The following is a 20,326-nucleotide window of genomic DNA, read 5'->3' on the forward strand; positions in this document are numbered from 1 at the left end:
TTTTGTTTGTATCCTTCCTTCAAGAAAACGAAACTAGCGAGGTGATTTGTATTGTATTATCAAATACCCATAAAAGTGAGCTTGATATTGGGACCCATATAAAAAAAGATAATCACAAACAAATGCGGGGACCTCTGGTTTACAAAATATTGTGGTAACCAACCAAAAGGATTACTTGTGGACGGACTAAAGTTGAGGCAATCGTAAATAATACAATTACTTCAACTCGTTGTGCTTGCCGATGAGCTGGACTAAGTTTTGGACCAATCGCAGGTGTTTAAGGGTCAGGTTATTTTTCAGCAGTCTTCATCTTGCTGTCTACTGACAAAAGTCACTATTCGCACCCCACGTTGCGCTTGGAAGGCATTAAGGTGACGCCTATGAAAGGATCCGGTCTCTTCATAAAGTAATTGTCTAGCAACAGCTCGCTGGCTAGGTCCTTTTTCGATTAAAGCAATTACAGGGGGCGGTTTTTTTGTGGTGTATTCATTAAGCTGACACTCATATTAAAGCACTTTAAAATATCAAATACCCATAAAAGTGAGCTTGATATTGGGACCCATATAAAAAAGGATAAACACAAACAAATGTTAATAGCTAAAGCGAGGACTTCAGGTTTACAAAATGTTGTGGTAACCAACCAAAAGGATTACTTGTGGACGGACTAAAGTTGAGGAAATTGTAAATAATATAATTGCCTCAACTCGTTGTGCTTGCCGATGAGCTGGACTAAATTTTGGACCAATCGCAGGTGTTTAAGGGTCAGGTTATTTTTCAGCAGTCTTCGTCTTACTGTCCACTGACAAAAGTCACTCTTCGCACCCCACGTTGCACTTTAAAGCCATCAAGGTGACGATTTCTTAATGTTGTTGACATAATAAAACGGTCATCACGAGAGGTTGTAAATCGCTGTTCCAGGTCGCCTATGAAAGGATCCAGCCTCGTCATAACGCAATTGTCTAGCAACAGCTCGCTGGCCAAGTCCTTATTCGATTAAAGCAATTACAGGGGGCGGTTTTTTTTTGGTTTATTCATTAAGCGAACACTCATATTATTTGTCTTTAAAACAGCATATTACTTTTTTTTTGATCTCAAGAATAATTTTCAAAATATATATAGATAAAGTCAAAAGTTTACAGCGAGATGATTTTTATGCACGCAAATGTTATTTCATGAAACGCAGCTCATAAAAAATGGAATTCCGAGATGATATGAATGAATGTAATCGCAACCAACGATTCTGAATAACTTACATGGTAATCTCTTTATCTTTTAAAATCCACTTATAGATTATTTATGAAATATGATGAAATTTATCACATTTTAAGAAGATTTCAGAGCTGTTTCACGTAAGTTTTAATTGGATAAAATCATAAATCATTATATAATTTCATATTTAGCAGAATTCAAACACCATGGACTAACAAACAAAAATTAGATTAATATCTACATCAAATATGGGGTATATTGTGTCAAAAAGTAATAGGAAACGTTCAAAATGGTCCCCCGATCGAAAATATGAATAGTTTTAATCCAAATAAGATTGGAATTTCGTGGTTCTCCGAAATGTAGACTGTTTTCATTATTTTTTTTATTTTTATATATCTACAATAATTTATCCATTTACCATTTTTCTATTTTTCTAAATATTTCACCATATTTCATATAAAAATTAAATTTCATTAATAAAATTCTTTCTCATATTTGTTTATTATTCCAGCTCTACTATAATTGACCCAACTATTAATTTCTTAGTACCCACGAATCACATTTTTTTCTAATTATATTCAATTCTTTGCCGCGCCGTCCACAAAAATGAATATTTTATAGTTTTCTATCAAACTCACCTTTCAAATTTTCATTACATTACTCAAAAAAAAAATATCAGTAACAAATACATTTTATTTTAAATTCTCTATGATTATAAAGAGTGTTTCGAAACTTGATACAATAAAATCGGGAGTGAGTAGATGACAGGAAAATAATGCTGTGACTCAAAAAAAAGTTCTCATACCACCCGCAGGTTTTGAAAAGATTGACAGCAAACTGACATGAACAAATTAAATCGCTTGCAATTTTCAATTGAATATGACGTAATAGCTAATTTGACAGTAGCTTTCTAGATGAAAAATGAGTTTTTTCTTATGCCAGTAACATTATCTTCGATAATATGTAATACAAATGTTTATTCATTTATTAATTACTTCCCCAAGAAATGTTTGATTGTGTTTTAACACCTTCTGTAAATATTTTCAATAAATAATTACAATTTATGATAATCATCTTCAGAATTTGTCTGTTTCCGTGATATGTACAACGATGTAAAAATCTACATATCTTCTAAACAAAAAGTAACTTTTTGTTAAAAAATCATTTTTTAGGTTGTACAGGTTGCCCTTGTAAAAGTTACGGATTGTTAACCATTGGGCATGAGCCGCCCCTGTCTTTTAAATAGTAGTGGAGAATAATTTATTTCGTCAAACACACTACATGGACATACGTAATCATCCATTGAAAATTCATAATATTCGAATGTATAATTTAGAAAATATATTTAAATATAAGTTCTGATTTCGCATCTTTAAACGCCTATAACTCAGAAACGAGGGGTTATATGAGAAAAATTTTTTATGTCACAGCATTATTTTCATATCATCTACTCACTACCGAATTTTTTGCATCAAGTCCTGGAACACCTTGTATATTATCGTTATATTCAGACAATAAAAATAATGCAGGTGAGTGTTTTATATTGATTTTTATTTTTTTGGGGGAAAAAATAAAAAAGTTGTCCGTCAGTTTCTAAAATTGTTGATTTTTTAGGAAATAAACGATGAACTGTTCACTAATTCTTCTTTTGGGATTGTTTTCTCACCTTGCTATTGGAATAGTGACATACGATGATCACGCCTTGTATCGAATTGTTCCAAAAAACTCTGAATCTGTGGATATCCTCAGATTATTGCAAAAGTCGGAATCAGAAAAATATGATTTCTGGACCTTTCCCAGAGCTGCTGGTATGCCCGTTGATATCTTGGTATCACCTCAACAAAAAAGTTTCATCGAAAAATTAGTCAATGAAAATAAAATGGATTATGAAATTTTGATAGAAAATATTCAAGAAAATATTGATGAAGAAGCAAGATTCAACAAAAATAATTTAAATGATGTGGCTGATATATCTTGGGAGATCTATAATGATCTAGATACGGTACATATGCAAATTTTTTATCCTGTATATTAAATATCATTATAATCACAATGAATATCATAATCAATATACCGAACAATAAAAATTTCATTATCTATCATAATAAAATATAAGTACCACTTTCAAATGTAGGTTAAAATATCCATAATTTGACAAATATTATGTAAAAAATTGTCCATGTCCATTGATTTCAGCAGCTAAAGCACAAAAAGAAATAAACTGAAACCTTTGACTACCAAGATCGACTCTAACTTTAGTCAAAAATCGATCTTTTCATAAAAATAATCGACTTGTTAGAATCGAATTGAACCTGTCTCGAGTCGATTAAAATCGATTCTCATTCGATGGCTTCGACTTTTTTTAAACAATACTAAACATACCATTCTAACCTCTGATCGTTGGTTGGATCATATTATCGATGTTATCTTTGGCTTCAATTTTATATAAATATTTGATGAATAATTTAAATAAAATTTCCACATTCCACAAATATCTTTTAATTAACCATGGCTTATATAGCTATTTTGTTTTTAAAAAGTCGACTTGAGAATCGAAAACTTGACTTTTAGCAATGATTAATCGACTTTGAGAATCGAAAAATTTCAAATCGATTTTTTTCGCGCGGTTTCCCACCTTAGTGACTACTAAGTACATACCTTCTAGCCTGATGTCTACGAATATTTAAAACACTTTAAAACTGTAACAAAGTTAGGTAACATTCTTCTTCTTTTCTTTATAAATTGACCTTTGTCTAGATACTTTATCGAGTATTATTGAGCGTTTAGGATTAATATTGAAGATAGAACAATGATTGTACAAAAGTTTGAGTGAGTTTAATTTTTATGGCACCATATTTTGCCATTGTATTATGTAAGGTCAGTATTGCGCAATATTTTTTAATCTGTGTTCCGTGTACGAGGAGTACACGCGCGCGTGCATAATGGCGGAAAAAGATAATGAAAAACTTAAGAAAATACAGTTTATCGTCGAATGTATCTAATTGTACAGAGAATTGCCATCTTTGTGAAATGGCAAGTGTAAGGAATCCGGATCTAGTACAGACGACATATACCAATTTAATTAATCTTTTGGATTCTAAGCGCCTTTAAATCTTATTGTACGATAAAATATTTTGTACAATGCTATTGTAGGGTCTAGGGGCCGCCTTATAAATCTTAAATTTGTTAAATAAATAAATCAAAACTCCATACTGTGTTAAATATTATACGAATAGTAGGTATAAATAATAAATGTTGTTTTTAGATCAACAATTGGCTTCAAAAATTAGCGCAGCAATATCCAGACATAGTTACTTTGTTAGAGGGAGGCAAATCATACGAAAACCGAACAATATTGGGAGTTAAAGTTTCTTATGGATCACAAAATAAAAATAGAGGTGTATGGATAGATTCGAATATTCATGCTAGAGAATGGTTAGTTTTTGAAACAGTTTCTAATTGCGGGTAAACCTACGTCTAACAGGAAATAGATTTCAAATCGGAACGGGTTTCGTATTAATATCCCTGTATCTAAAAATGTCTCAATCCCAAGAGTAAATTAATAAGAATAATTATGGAAAAATCATTATAGGAAGAATCCTTGGCGAAAATACAAATCTATTTGAGTAAAATTATTATTGTAATTATGGAGGGTCAGGGATTTATAAGGCCCGGGGCTAAAATAATGACGGGGCCCTCTTAAGGAATTCGGAAACCCGGAAAAATTCACAAAATAATATCAATACGTTAGATTTGTGGTATCAACACATCAAAAAATACAGAATGTTTTCCAAATGATGGAGCCCTCTTGGACCTGGGGCCCCGGGCCATAGCCCCCCCAAACCCCTAGCTTAATCCGGCCCTGTGGAGGAGAGCAATTTGGGTAAATGAAAACTTACCGTCACATTAGCATCAAGGAAAATTTTAAAGGAAGTGAGAAAATACGAAATAATATAATTCGCATATTTTATCATAATAATATTTTTAGGTTATATTGGTACATTCGTTCATACCCTTTATCTACACCAACGCTATTCTGGAAGATCTTCGAACTGTTATTTATCGTATACAACTAGATAATTGTTCAATAAGAAAGTGTCCAGTTATATACGATGAATAATAATTCAAAAACCTTCCAAAAAAGCCCTGATGTACACGAAAGGTATGGTATGAATGTAGTAATTGTATCTGAATTGAAGTATACAGAGTAAAAAAAATTACTATCACTTTCAACAACTTGTGGTTGTACAAAAGCGTAAATAATATTTGGCGCTACCTTTCAAATTTACTTGGCGCCACCCTTATTTAGCACATTTCGAAATACACTTTTTTATACACAGTAAGAAGGGCATGTTTCAATTAATCTACAATTGCTACAATCACAACATACCCTTTAACTACACCAGTGCCTTTCGGAACGGTTTTTTTTAACTGTGATTTATTGTATATAACTGAACACTTTTTTATCATAAGAGATACTCTTCTTTTCTTTGAAATTTGGCCTTTTTCTACGTGCTTTTCAGATAAAAGTATCCACCTTTAATAACTTCTATAATACTGGTATTTAGAAAAAATCCAAAAACACGTCAATTTATGTTGGAAGGGGCAAGCATTATGGTTTATTTAAACTTACTGGAAAAGCCACCCCCTCACCCCTAGCAGCATCCCCTTTATTTTTTTTAATTACTTTTCATATTTTTTATGTAAAATTTGAATACTCCTCTTTGAGCTGATTTCAAAAATGTATAATACTTGTAGGTTAAAGTGGTTAGTTTATGTGATAAACTATTTTTCTTTTAAGAGCACAAATTTTACTTATTATTTACTTTCACCTTATTTGCCTGTACTAAAATGGGTTGTACAACAGTTCAAACTCTTTAATCTTTTTAACTGTGCTATTTATTCTACTTAAAAAATCCAAACAACAAAAAACTCTTTTTATTAAAGTTTGACATTGTCAACTAGAATTTGTAGTCACTATTGATAGTGTAATTTGATACATTATTTATTTTGTTTCTCTGAAATGGTTTACTCTTTGCAAGAAAGAATTGAAATTGTAGGTTTATACTACCAAAATAATAATTGTGCAAGAGCTGCTGCTAGAATATTTAACGAATTACATGACGGAAGACATGCAACTCATAAGTATGTAATTCAACTGATGGAGAAATTTACCACAACAGGGTCTGTTTGCAATAAAGTGCATAAGCGAGAGGGACTCGTAAATAACGAAGCAATCCAAGTGTCAATTTTAGGGCAAGTCAGCTTAGAGGCTCAACAACCCCAATCGTTGTCAACAATAAGTAGAGCGATCGGTGTTTCATCTTCTACAGTTTTCCGAGTTCTACATAAATTCAAGTACCACCCATACAAAGTTAAGTTGGTGCACGAGTTGAATGAAGATGATTTTGATCGTCGTCTAGAGTTTTGCGAATCAATGACGCAAATTATCAATAACAATACTCAATTGTTAAACAATATTTGCTTTTCTGATGAATGCTCATGGTCATTAAATGGCTTAGTAAGTAGGCATAATTGTAGATATTGGGCTGAAAGTGATCCACATATTATGCGTGAATTCCATATACAACATCCCCAAAAGTTAAACGTTTGGTGTGGTATCCTAGGTGACCACATTGTCGGACCTTTCTTCATCAACGGAAATTTAAATGGTGAATCATATCTTGAGTTACTCAGGGAAGGGGTTGACCCACGTATTACAACAATAATAGAAAATGATGATAACCTTTCCGAAGATTTACTGGTATTTCAACAAGACGGAGCTCCCCCACACTATGCTATGCCTGTCCGACAATTTTTAAACGAAACATTCCCCGCTCGTTGGATAGGTAGAAGGGGGCAGATGATGGAGTGGCCACCTAGGTCACCGGATTCAACACCCCTAGACTTCTTTTTATGGGGGTATTTAAAAACAAAAGTTTATGCTACCCAACCAGAATCTCTGGATGATTTACGAGAGAGGATAGAAAATGAATGTCGACAATTAAATCCAGCCGTATTAAGCAATGTCAGAGAGGCATTTCAAAATAGATTATACCATTGTATGGAAGTGAATGGTACTCATTTTGAACACTTATTGTAACTTCACAATAAATAGCACAGTTAAAAAGTTTAAAGAGTTTGAACTGTTGTACAACCCATTTTAGTACAGGTAAATAAGGTGAAAGTAAATAATAAGTAAAATTTGTGCTCTTAAAAGAAAAATTGTTTATCTCATAAACTAACCACTTTAACCTACAAGTATTATACATTTTTGAAATCAGCTCAAAGAGGAGTATCCAAATTTTACATAAAAAATATGACAAGTAATTTAAAAAAATAAAGGGGATGCTGTTAGGGGTGAGGGGGTGGCTTTTCCAGTAAGTTTAAATAACCCATAATGATTGCCCCTTCCAACATAAATTGACGTGTTTTTGGATTTTTTCTAAATACCAGTATTAAAAAAGTTATTAAAGGTGGATACTTTTATCTGAAAAGCACTATATATATTTAAAGAACTTAATAAAATGTAGAATAACATTAAAATCTTGAATATAAAGTTATAAATTCTTATTTCTGCTTATTGTATATAACTGAACACTTTTTTATCATAAGAGATACTTCTATCTTTCTCTACATTTTAAGCTGTAGAGGTTATTCTTCTTTCCTTTGAAATTTGGCCTTTTTCTATATGTTTAAAGAACTTAATAAAATTTAGAATAACGTTAAAATCTTGAATATAAAGTTATAAATTCTTTTTTCTGCTTATTGTATATAACTGAACACTTTTTTATCATAAGAGATACTTCTATCTTTCTCTACATTTTAAGCTGTAGAGGTTATTCTTCTTTCCTTTGAAATTTGGCCTTTTTCTATATGTTTAAAGAACTTAATAAAATTTAGAATAACGTTAAAATCTTGAATATAAAGTTATAAATTCTTTTTTCTGCTTATTGTATATAACTGAACACTTTTTTATCATAAGAGATACTTCTATCTTTCTCTACATTTTAAGCTGTAGAGGTTATTCTTCTTTCCTTTGAAATTTGGCCTTTTTCTATATGTTTAAAGAACTTAATAAAATTTAGAATAACGTTAAAATCTTGAATATAAAGTTATAAATTCTTATTTCTGCTTATTGTATATAACTGAACACTTTTTTATCATAAGAGATACTTCTATCTTTCTCTACATTTTAAGCTGTAGAGGTTATTCTTCTTTCCTTTGAAATTTGGCCTTTTTCTATATGTTTAAAGAACTTAATAAAATTTAGAATAACGTTAAAATCTTGAATATAAAGTTATAAATTCTTTTTTCTGCTTATTGTATATAACTGAACACTTTTTTATCATAAGAGATACTTCTATCTTTCTCTACATTTTAAGCTGTAGAGGTTATTCTTCTTTCCTTTGAAATTTGGCCTTTTTCTATATGTTTAAAGAACTTAATAAAATTTAGAATAACGTTAAAATCTTGAATATAAAGTTATAAATTCTTTTTTCTGCTTATTGTATATAACTGAACACTTTTTTATCATAAGAGATACTTCTATCTTTCTCTACATTTTAAGCTGTAGAGGTTATTCTTCTTTCCTTTGAAATTTGGCCTTTTTCTATATGTTTAAAGAACTTAATAAAATTTAGAATAACGTTAAAATCTTGAATATAAAGTTATAAATTCTTATTTCTGCTTATTGTATATAACTGAACACTTTTTTATCATAAGAGATACTTCTATCTTTCTCTACATTTTAAGCTGTAGAGGTTATTCTTCTTTCCTTTGAAATTTGGCCTTTTTCTATATGTTTAAAGAACTTAATAAAATTTAGAATAACGTTAAAATCTTGAATATAAAGTTATAAATTCTTTTTTCTGCTTATTGTATATAACTGAACACTTTTTTATCATAAGAGATACTTCTATCTTTCTCTACATTTTAAGCTGTAGAGGTTATTCTTCTTTCCTTTGAAATTTGGCCTTTTTCTATATGTTTAAAGAACTTAATAAAATTTAGAATAACGTTAAAATCTTGAATATAAAGTTATAAATTCTTTTTTCTGCTTATTGTATATAACTGAACACTTTTTTATCATAAGAGATACTTCTATCTTTCTCTACATTTTAAGCTGTAGAGGTTATTCTTCTTTCCTTTGAAATTTGGCCTTTTTCTATATGTTTAAAGAACTTAATAAAATTTAGAATAACGTTAAAATCTTGAATATAAAGTTATAAATTCTTTTTTCTGCTTATTGTATATAACTGAACACTTTTTTATCATAAGAGATACTTCTATCTTTCTCTACATTTTAAGCTGTAGAGGTTATTCTTCTTTCCTTTGAAATTTGGCCTTTTTCTATATGTTTAAAGAACTTAATAAAATTTAGAATAACGTTAAAATCTTGAATATAAAGTTATAAATTCTTTTTTCTGCTTATTGTATATAACTGAACACTTTTTTATCATAAGAGATACTTCTATCTTTCTCTACATTTTAAGCTGTAGAGGTTATTCTTCTTTCCTTTGAAATTTGGCCTTTTTCTATATGTTTAAAGAACTTAATAAAATTTAGAATAACGTTAAAATCTTGAATATAAAGTTATAAATTCTTATTTCTGCTTATTGTATATAACTGAACACTTTTTTATCATAAGAGATACTTCTATCTTTCTCTACATTTTAAGCTGTAGAGGTTATTCTTCTTTCCTTTGAAATTTGGCCTTTTTCTATATGTTTAAAGAACTTAATAAAATTTAGAATAACGTTAAAATCTTGAATATAAAGTTATAAATTCTTTTTTCTGCTTATTGTATATAACTGAACACTTTTTTATCATAAGAGATACTTCTATCTTTCTCTACATTTTAAGCTGTAGAGGTTATTCTTCTTTCCTTTGAAATTTGGCCTTTTTCTATATGTTTAAAGAACTTAATAAAATTTAGAATAACGTTAAAATCTTGAATATAAAGTTATAAATTCTTTTTTCTGCTTATTGTATATAACTGAACACTTTTTTATCATAAGAGATACTTCTATCTTTCTCTACATTTTAAGCTGTAGAGGTTATTCTTCTTTCCTTTGAAATTTGGCCTTTTTCTATATGTTTAAAGAACTTAATAAAATTTAGAATAACGTTAAAATCTTGAATATAAAGTTATAAATTCTTTTTTCTGCTTATTGTATATAACTGAACACTTTTTTATCATAAGAGATACTTCTATCTTTCTCTACATTTTAAGCTGTAGAGGTTATTCTTCTTTCCTTTGAAATTTGGCCTTTTTCTATATGTTTAAAGAACTTAATAAAATTTAGAATAACGTTAAAATCTTGAATATAAAGTTATAAATTCTTTTTTCTGCTTATTGTATATAACTGAACACTTTTTTATCATAAGAGATACTTCTATCTTTCTCTACATTTTAAGCTGTAGAGGTTATTCTTCTTTCCTTTGAAATTTGGCCTTTTTCTATATGTTTAAAGAACTTAATAAAATTTAGAATAACGTTAAAATCTTGAATATAAAGTTATAAATTCTTATTTCTGCTTATTGTATATAACTGAACACTTTTTTATCATAAGAGATACTTCTATCTTTCTCTACATTTTAAGCTGTAGAGGTTATTCTTCTTTCCTTTGAAATTTGGCCTTTTTCTATATGTTTAAAGAACTTAATAAAATTTAGAATAACGTTAAAATCTTGAATATAAAGTTATAAATTCTTTTTTCTGCTTATTGTATATAACTGAACACTTTTTTATCATAAGAGATACTTCTATCTTTCTCTACATTTTAAGCTGTAGAGGTTATTCTTCTTTCCTTTGAAATTTGGCCTTTTTCTATATGTTTAAAGAACTTAATAAAATTTAGAATAACGTTAAAATCTTGAATATAAAGTTATAAATTCTTATTTCTGCTTATTGTATATAACTGAACACTTTTTTATCATAAGAGATACTTCTATCTTTCTCTACATTTTAAGCTGTAGAGGTTATTCTTCTTTCCTTTGAAATTTGGCCTTTTTCTATATGTTTAAAGAACTTAATAAAATTTAGAATAACGTTAAAATCTTGAATATAAAGTTATAAATTCTTTTTTCTGCTTATTGTATATAACTGAACACTTTTTTATCATAAGAGATACTTCTATCTTTCTCTACATTTTAAGCTGTAGAGGTTATTCTTCTTTCCTTTGAAATTTGGCCTTTTTCTATATGTTTAAAGAACTTAATAAAATTTAGAATAACGTTAAAATCTTGAATATAAAGTTATAAATTCTTTTTTCTGCTTATTGTATATAACTGAACACTTTTTTATCATAAGAGATACTTCTATCTTTCTCTACATTTTAAGCTGTAGAGGTTATTCTTCTTTCCTTTGAAATTTGGCCTTTTTCTATATGTTTAAAGAACTTAATAAAATTTAGAATAACGTTAAAATCTTGAATATAAAGTTATAAATTCTTTTTTCTGCTTATTGTATATAACTGAACACTTTTTTATCATAAGAGATACTTCTATCTTTCTCTACATTTTAAGCTGTAGAGGTTATTCTTCTTTCCTTTGAAATTTGGCCTTTTTCTATATGTTTAAAGAACTTAATAAAATTTAGAATAACGTTAAAATCTTGAATATAAAGTTATAAATTCTTTTTTCTGCTTATTGTATATAACTGAACACTTTTTTATCATAAGAGATACTTCTATCTTTCTCTACATTTTAAGCTGTAGAGGTTATTCTTCTTTCCTTTGAAATTTGGCCTTTTTCTATATGTTTAAAGAACTTAATAAAATTTAGAATAACGTTAAAATCTTGAATATAAAGTTATAAATTCTTATTTCTGCTTATTGTATATAACTGAACACTTTTTTATCATAAGAGATACTTCTATCTTTCTCTACATTTTAAGCTGTAGAGGTTATTCTTCTTTCCTTTGAAATTTGGCCTTTTTCTATATGTTTAAAGAACTTAATAAAATTTAGAATAACGTTAAAATCTTGAATATAAAGTTATAAATTCTTTTTTCTGCTTATTGTATATAACTGAACACTTTTTTATCATAAGAGATACTTCTATCTTTCTCTACATTTTAAGCTGTAGAGGTTATTCTTCTTTCCTTTGAAATTTGGCCTTTTTCTATATGTTTAAAGAACTTAATAAAATTTAGAATAACGTTAAAATCTTGAATATAAAGTTATAAATTCTTATTTCTGCTTATTGTATATAACTGAACACTTTTTTATCATAAGAGATACTTCTATCTTTCTCTACATTTTAAGCTGTAGAGGTTATTCTTCTTTCCTTTGAAATTTGACCTTTTTCTATATATTTAAAGAACTTAATAAAATTTAGAATAACGTTAAAATCTTGAATATAAAGTTATAAATTATTTTTTCTGCTTATTGTATATAACTGAACACTTTTTTATCATAAGAGATACTTCTATCTTTCTCTACATTTTAAGCTGTAGAGGTTATTCTTCTTTCCTTTGAAATTTGACCTTTTTCTATATGTTTAAAGAACTTAATAAAATTTAGAATAACATTAAAATCTTGAATATAAAGTTATAAATTCTTATTTCTGCTTATTGTATATAACTGAACACTTTTTTATCATAAGAGATACTTCTATCTTTCTCTACATTTTAAGCTGTAGAGGTTATTCTTCTTTCCTTTGAAATTTGGCCTTTTTCTATATGTTTAAAGAACTTAATAAAATTTAGAATAACGTTAAAATCTTGAATATAAAGTTATAAATTCTTTTTTCTGCTTATTGTATATAACTGAACACTTTTTTATCATAAGAGATACTTCTATCTTTCTCTACATTTTAAGCTGTAGAGGTTATTCTTCTTTCCTTTGAAATTTGGCCTTTTTCTATATGTTTAAAGAACTTAATAAAATTTAGAATAACGTTAAAATCTTGAATATAAAGTTATAAATTCTTTTTTCTGCTTATTGTATATAACTGAACACTTTTTTATCATAAGAGATACTTCTATCTTTCTCTACATTTTAAGCTGTAGAGGTTATTCTTCTTTCCTTTGAAATTTGGCCTTTTTCTATATGTTTAAAGAACTTAATAAAATTTAGAATAACGTTAAAATCTTGAATATAAAGTTATAAATTATTTTTTCTGCTTATTGTATATAACTGAACACTTTTTTATCATAAGAGATACTTCTATCTTTCTCTACATTTTAAGCTGTAGAGGTTATTCTTCTTTCCTTTGAAATTTGACCTTTTTCTATATGTTTAAAGAACTTAATAAAATTTAGAATAACATTAAAATCTTGAATATAAAGTTATAAATTCTTATTTCTGCTTATTGTATATAACTGAACACTTTTTTATCATAAGAGATACTTCTATCTTTCTCTACATTTTAAGCTGTAGAGGTTATTCTTCTTTCCTTTGAAATTTGGCCTTTTTCTATATGTTTAAAGAACTTAATAAAATTTAGAATAACGTTAAAATCTTGAATATAAAGTTATAAATTCTTTTTTCTGCTTATTGTATATAACTGAACACTTTTTTATCATAAGAGATACTTCTATCTTTCTCTACATTTTAAGCTGTAGAGGTTATTCTTCTTTCCTTTGAAATTTGGCCTTTTTCTATATGTTTAAAGAACTTAATAAAATTTAGAATAACGTTAAAATCTTGAATATAAAGTTATAAATTCTTTTTTCTGCTTATTGTATATAACTGAACACTTTTTTATCATAAGAGATACTTCTATCTTTCTCTACATTTTAAGCTGTAGAGGTTATTCTTTTTTCCTTTGAAATTTGGCCTTTTTCTATATGTTTAAAGAACTTAATAAAATTTAGAATAACGTTAAAATCTTGAATATAAAGTTATAAATTCTTTTTTCTGCTTATTGTATATAACTGAACACTTTTTTATCATAAGAGATACTTCTATCTTTCTCTACATTTTAAGCTGTAGAGGTTATTCTTCTTTCCTTTGAAATTTGGCCTTTTTCTATATGTTTAAAGAACTTAATAAAATTTAGAATAACGTTAAAATCTTGAATATAAAGTTATAAATTCTTATTTCTGCTTATTGTATATAACTGAACACTTTTTTATCATAAGAGATACTTCTATCTTTCTCTACATTTTAAGCTGTAGAGGTTATTCTTCTTTCCTTTGAAATTTGGCCTTTTTCTATATGTTTAAAGAACTTAATAAAATTTAGAATAACGTTAAAATCTTGAATATAAAGTTATAAATTCTTTTTTCTGCTTATTGTATATAACTGAACACTTTTTTATCATAAGAGATACTTCTATCTTTCTCTACATTTTAAGCTGTAGAGGTTATTCTTCTTTCCTTTGAAATTTGACCTTTTTCTATATGTTTAAAGAACTTAATAAAATTTAGAATAACATTAAAATCTTGAATATAAAGTTATAAATTCTTATTTCTGCTATTGTATATAACTGAACACTTTTTTATCATAAGAGATACTTCTATCTTTCTCTACATTTTAAGCTGTAGAGGTTATTCTTCTTTCCTTTGAAATTTGGCCTTTTTCTATATGTTTAAAGAACTTAATAAAATTTAGAATAACGTTAAAATCTTGAATATAAAGTTATAAATTCTTTTTTCTGCTTATTGTATATAACTGAACACTTTTTTATCATAAGAGATACTTCCTCTTTCTCTACATTTTAAGCTGTAGAGGTTATTCTTCTTTTCTTTGAAATTTGGCCTTTTTCTATATATTTAAAGAACTTAATAAAATTTAGAATTACTTTAAAATCTTAAATATAAAGTTATAAATTCTTATTTTTGTTAAGTCTCTGATTTCTGGAATAAATAGTTGAAATCCCGATGTTTATAAATATATTTTTTATAAGACATCCAAGAGTAATCTCTTAGTGCTTGCAAGGGGTATCATAGTTATTTTGAATTCATCGTTATTTACAGGATTTCAAGTGCTACAAATACTTTTCTGTTGAATGCCATTTTAACTAGCGATGATCCAGTTGTTCGACAAATTGCAAAAAGTCACGATTGGTACATCTTTCCCGTAATCAATCCCGATGGATTTGTATATTCTTACACCACGGTAGGTTACCACTGATATTTTCATTTATAATTTATAAAAGTAGTATACTATAATCAATTGAGAAACGCAAAATATAAAACATTTGTCAACAACTATCGAATTATTTCAATAAATATGATATTAGTATTGACATTGGGCACATATCTCAGTATTTATAAAATAGACTAAAAGGTCATCAATTCGATGAAAAAAAAAAAATAAAACTGCGTTAACGCACCACGAAATATCAAAAAAAAGACATAAATTCAATTATAATGATTGAAGAATCCTTGAAATATAATCTAATACACAAAAAATAGAATTTTTTGAATTGGTTCACATTCATAAGAACGAAAAAGCGATCAATAATAAAAGAGACCTAAATTCTCTTAACAAAACTAATTTTAAATCAGGAGAGACCTAAAATCAACAAGATTTGGAAAGCCATAAAGGACATAATACATTATCCAAATATTTCACTAAACTAAAATCTAAAACACCCAAAAACAAAAGAAATAATATCAAATACTTAGTAATGATTATGACGCTGGGCAGACATCTCAGTATTTACAAAATAGACTAAAAGGTCATCAATTCGACGAAAAGAAATAAAACTGCGTTAACGCACCACGAAATATAAAAAAAAAAGACATAAATTCAATTATAATGATTGAAGAATCCTTGAATTATAATCTAGTACACAAAAAATAGAATTTTTTGAATTGGTTCACATTCATAAGAACGAAAAAGCGATCAATAATAAAAGAGACCTAAAATCTCTTAAAAAACTAATTTTAAATCAGTAGACGTCTAAATAAACATATAATTAAATCAAAAGGTGTAAGAAACAAGAAATAAAAGTAATAATTTTAATTAACCTTAAATAATTCTGCTGAAACTATCTGACCCAATGACTCCTCGCGGTTTTTCGCGATTTCCAGCAAAACGGTAAGTTATATCATAAAAATACCTTAGATAAAAATTGTGGATCATAAAATTATCTACAAAAAACATCTTTAAACTTTTTTTCCTATGAGCCACTATTTCTGAGATATAATGATTAAAAAAGTTGTAATCGTCATAATATGCTTGAGTACGCCGCGTGTATAAATCTCTAGAGTTGTAATATCTGTTAAAATATTTTTCTATCGGTCATTGTAACTAACTTAGACTTAAAATATAAAACATACATAAGTTATAACTATGAGAATATCAGATAAAATGATACCCTTAATCTGGAGTTTACTTAACAAACTAAAAAAATATGAGGAACGAGGATCAACTACAAAACTTTGTAGGTAATCAATATTTTCATATGGTTTCCATTGCTAAAGAGTTCCTAAGAACTGAGCGTATGGGGGATGGATTAGAAAGCTCATTGAAACTGTGTTAGAGAAATTCTTCCTTATTTTCACGCGTCTGGACATTTTCTTAATGCTAATAATAATAAATAAACTCCTGGTTATTATTGCTACTAAATGTTACTTTGTTTTTTGTTCACTCATTAACCAGGTCAAAAACAGTTACCTACGAGTTGTGACACGTGGGGTGTATCAAACCCCAAATTGATTCAGTCAGCGACACTTTCTTGATATCAATTTTGCAAAAATTTTAATGCTTTTCTGGGCCCTCTTAAGTTGATTCTTTTAAAGGAAAAAAACGAGATGCTTTTTTTATCTATTTGCTGAAAATTTTTCAATAAAGATACTAAACAAATCGAAACAAAGTGTTATAAATAAAACTACAGGCTTCCTTCTCGCTAGTAATAAGTTATTGTGTATTCAATTAGTACAATTTTTGCAATAGATGACTGCATGTTCGAGGCATAAAAACACGGAACACGCTTCACAACCATATCTACTTTTTCTGTCACGTGAACGTGGACATTCAGATCATCTTCCCTATTGATTAGGCCTTGTCTTTTTGGTAGGTGGCTCCGGATTTTCACCCAAAATTTTTCTGATATTGCCGCGTAAATCGAGAGCAAACCTGGGGTTAGACACATGGCAGGTGGATAATAATATTTTCGGACCTGGTTCTTACGTTATATTCCATTTTTTCCATAAAAATTATGGATATCAACCGGTTCTGTGACATTTTGTTGTTGTTTATCGACCTCCTGCATGTCTGGGTTTTCTTCTTCGGCATCCTGTTCTAAGTCAGGATAATCACACACGCCGATTTTGTCTATTTCGTCGTTTTCCTCGGAATCATCCCTATCAATGAAGTTTTCGTCATTTTCTGCATCTTGCCATAGTCTTTGGAGACGTCTCTGCTCTTCTTCGTAATCTCCCATGAATACACGAGCTAATATAAGCGATAATTAACAAATAATAATCATAGTTGTCAAAAATAAAGAATCTACCTGTAGAGACGATGTCCCAAAAACAAAACAAATCTGCTCAAAAAAAGTTCCGAGTTTAGACAGGCTGGAACTTTGCTTTCAACAACCACGTGTAGAGGAATACTCAGTTTGAAGGTAGTGAGGCGCTAGCGTCATTTGGCGGTCAATTTGATTACTTTTCCTGCATTCTTCGAGCGTTGGGGTTTGTTATACCCCACCTGTCTAATGCCAGGTTAAATAATATAACTAGAGTTTTGTCCGTCCATCTGTAGCAGCGAAATCTCCTCGGGCTCGGATTTAATCCCTGTAGTTGTGCCGAAACGAAAGAAATTTCGGGCATCATCAGGAGAAAATGAAAGAAACTCCAAATGACGTCAAATAACATGACGAGAATCGAAATTAATCGGCGTCCTACGACATCAAATGGCTTCAATTGTCGCGCCGAGAGTACGACGACTTTTTTACTTAATTATTATTAGTAATTACCGTTTTCATTATTTTATATACTTGTTAGATTTTTAGATTGAATATTTTTAAATTTATTGTTTAAGGATCGACTTTGGCGTAAAAATAGATCGTTACCGTACGGGGTGGATTTGAATCGTAATTGGGATTATAAATGGAATGGGGATGCGTGCACAGACATTTCAAAACAATCCGATGTTTACTGTGGTACTGCCGCATTTTCTGAAATAGAAACATCATCACTTGCAAATTTCATTTCTACAATAGCTGAAGATTTGGTATTGCTCTTGACTTTCCATTCATACTCACAATTTATGATTATTCCATATGGCGATAGTGAAAGACATGTAGATAATTACAACGTAACCGTAAGTAGTTTTCTTTTATAATATGTAGATATTATCAGACCTTTTTGTGAATATTCTTACATGTTGTCAGTATGCAGCGGCGGTCAAAGCAGCGGAATCATTAGCTCAAAGATATGGAACCCAATATAGTATTGGAACAGCTCCTGAACTTCTATGTAAGTAAAGACATTATAGATCTATTGTTTATGTCATTGTTTACTCTAATTGGTTTGTTATCCAAAGTAGTTATCATTATAAAAATGATAGTTCTTAGTTCAAAGTTGTGGTCAACCAGGAAGCCGTTTTAAAACATAGGCCTTTGAGAAGCCAATCAGGTTCTTAGACTTGAACCCTTTGATGTCATTAGGCAAGTTGTGAGGTTTGCTCAAGTGTTAATACCGCGCTCGAATGAGTGTAGGGCACTCGCAGATAACGTGATCTGCGGTTTCATCCTCCTCCATGCACCAACGACACTCCAGATCGTCCGTAATGCCCATGGAGTAGAGATGGCGTCTTAGATGGCAGTGTCCGATGAGAAGTCTGGTCACTAGTTGGATTTTGCGCCTGTTTAATTGTCTCTATCCATCTCTGCCGGGCCCAACATGCGAGTAGACCGTTCAGAGACGCGATTGGACCATCGGTGGGTTCGCCGATACTAGTCTGGCGAGTGAGTACGCTTTATCGTTGCCTTTGTGACCTGGCACTCAAAAGCTGGAACTTGCAGCCATCATTCACCAGATTCTGTTTGCACAAGTGTTAAGGTCATTATCATAAAATTATATTACATTGAAAGTCAAGGGAATATTTTAATAATAATTAATGTTGATGTTGATGAATGTTGATGTAGAAATCACATCTTGTAGTTTCTATTTTTGAGGAGATTTTTTCTAGATCAAGCTTTTGGTATAAGTATGGATTGGGCTAAAGCGCAGTTTCAAATTCCATATGTTTATACCTACGAACTTCGAGACAAAGGAAAATACGGTTTTCTACTACCAACAGATCAAATTATACCCACTGGTTTGGAAACTTTAGACTCCATTATCACACTTCTACAAGAAGCAGATAAACAACTTTCTTCTAATTATTGATTGTCTTATAAAAGCTGAATAATAAAGATGAAATTAGAATGAAAAACTTTTCATGATTAGAAAACCTAAAATTAATATTAGAATTACAGATTTCCCTAATTCTTCAATGCCTTCTTCAACCCTCAACCTGGAAAGGGACAAATTTGGGTCCCAGAGTTCGTTTCGGGGACTGCGGGACTCGTAATTTTAAAAAGGGAAATTCGACACCAGAAAACTGTTTTTGGAAACTACATTCACAAGAAATACAATTAAACAACTTAAACTATTGAATGAATCAAATTAATTCATAATTTTTTATCTTGCAATATTGTCATTTTTATGGAAATTAATATTGACAACATGTTTACAAAAAATATTTTTTTTACGTATTAATTCTTCCTGCATTTTAATAATTTTGCTTTGTTTGGATTTTTGTGGATGTAACTTGGATGACTAGTTGTAGAGGAAAAGCTAGTGGCCAATTTTAGGTGGTCATTTCAAATCCTGAAACTTTACACAATAAATCTTCTAACCCAACTTCTAGCAGCCCTCTCTGGCCCTAAAATTTTAAGGAGTATCACAATCAAGACTTATTTTAATTGAATTATCAGCCCTAAAATTTTAGGAATTTTTGCCAGAACATTTACACCTCTCCAAATTGTTAACAGACAGTCATAAATATTTATAAAAAAATTTTTATCATTTCAACAATTTTGAAAATTTAACAGAAGATATAAAATATATAAACAATAAATTGTTCACAATGCCAAGACGAAATTCCATCACCAACAATCAGCCAGAACGAAAAACGTCTCGATGCGAATGCAAGTAATATAGAAATCT

The 20,326-nt window shown here is 29.2% G+C and overlaps 1 protein-coding gene across 1 annotated transcript; it reads left to right on the forward strand.

Annotated features, from left to right (window-relative positions):
- Positions 1–1,285: 1,285 nt before the first annotated feature.
- On the forward strand, positions 1,286–19,550 carry LOC130447677 (zinc carboxypeptidase-like). The gene is made up of 7 exons (XM_056784632.1): positions 1,286–1,349; positions 2,824–3,211; positions 4,475–4,644; positions 15,137–15,278; positions 18,153–18,434; positions 18,505–18,589; positions 19,305–19,550. Exons 2-7 carry the CDS (start codon positions 2,834–2,836, stop codon positions 19,502–19,504), a joined length of 1,257 nt encoding a protein of 418 aa, XP_056640610.1. The 5' UTR covers positions 1,286–1,349; positions 2,824–2,833; the 3' UTR covers positions 19,505–19,550.
- Positions 19,551–20,326: the final 776 nt, after the last annotated feature.

Source organism: Diorhabda sublineata, chromosome 8 (assembly GCF_026230105.1).
Source record: "Diorhabda sublineata isolate icDioSubl1.1 chromosome 8, icDioSubl1.1, whole genome shotgun sequence".
NCBI classification, from domain to species: Eukaryota; Metazoa; Arthropoda; class Insecta; order Coleoptera; family Chrysomelidae; genus Diorhabda; species Diorhabda sublineata.

Coding starts and splice junctions, on each gene's coding strand:
- LOC130447677 (XM_056784632.1), top strand. CDS start 2,834: ATGAACTGTTCACTAATTCTTCTTTTGGGATTGTTTTCTCACCTTGCT. Junction 4,645..15,136: donor AATATTCATGCTAGAGAATG/GTTAGTTTTTGA, acceptor CGTTATTTACAG/GATTTCAAGTGCTACAAATA. Junction 15,279..18,152: donor TTGTATATTCTTACACCACG/GTAGGTTACCAC, acceptor TTATTGTTTAAG/GATCGACTTTGGCGTAAAAA.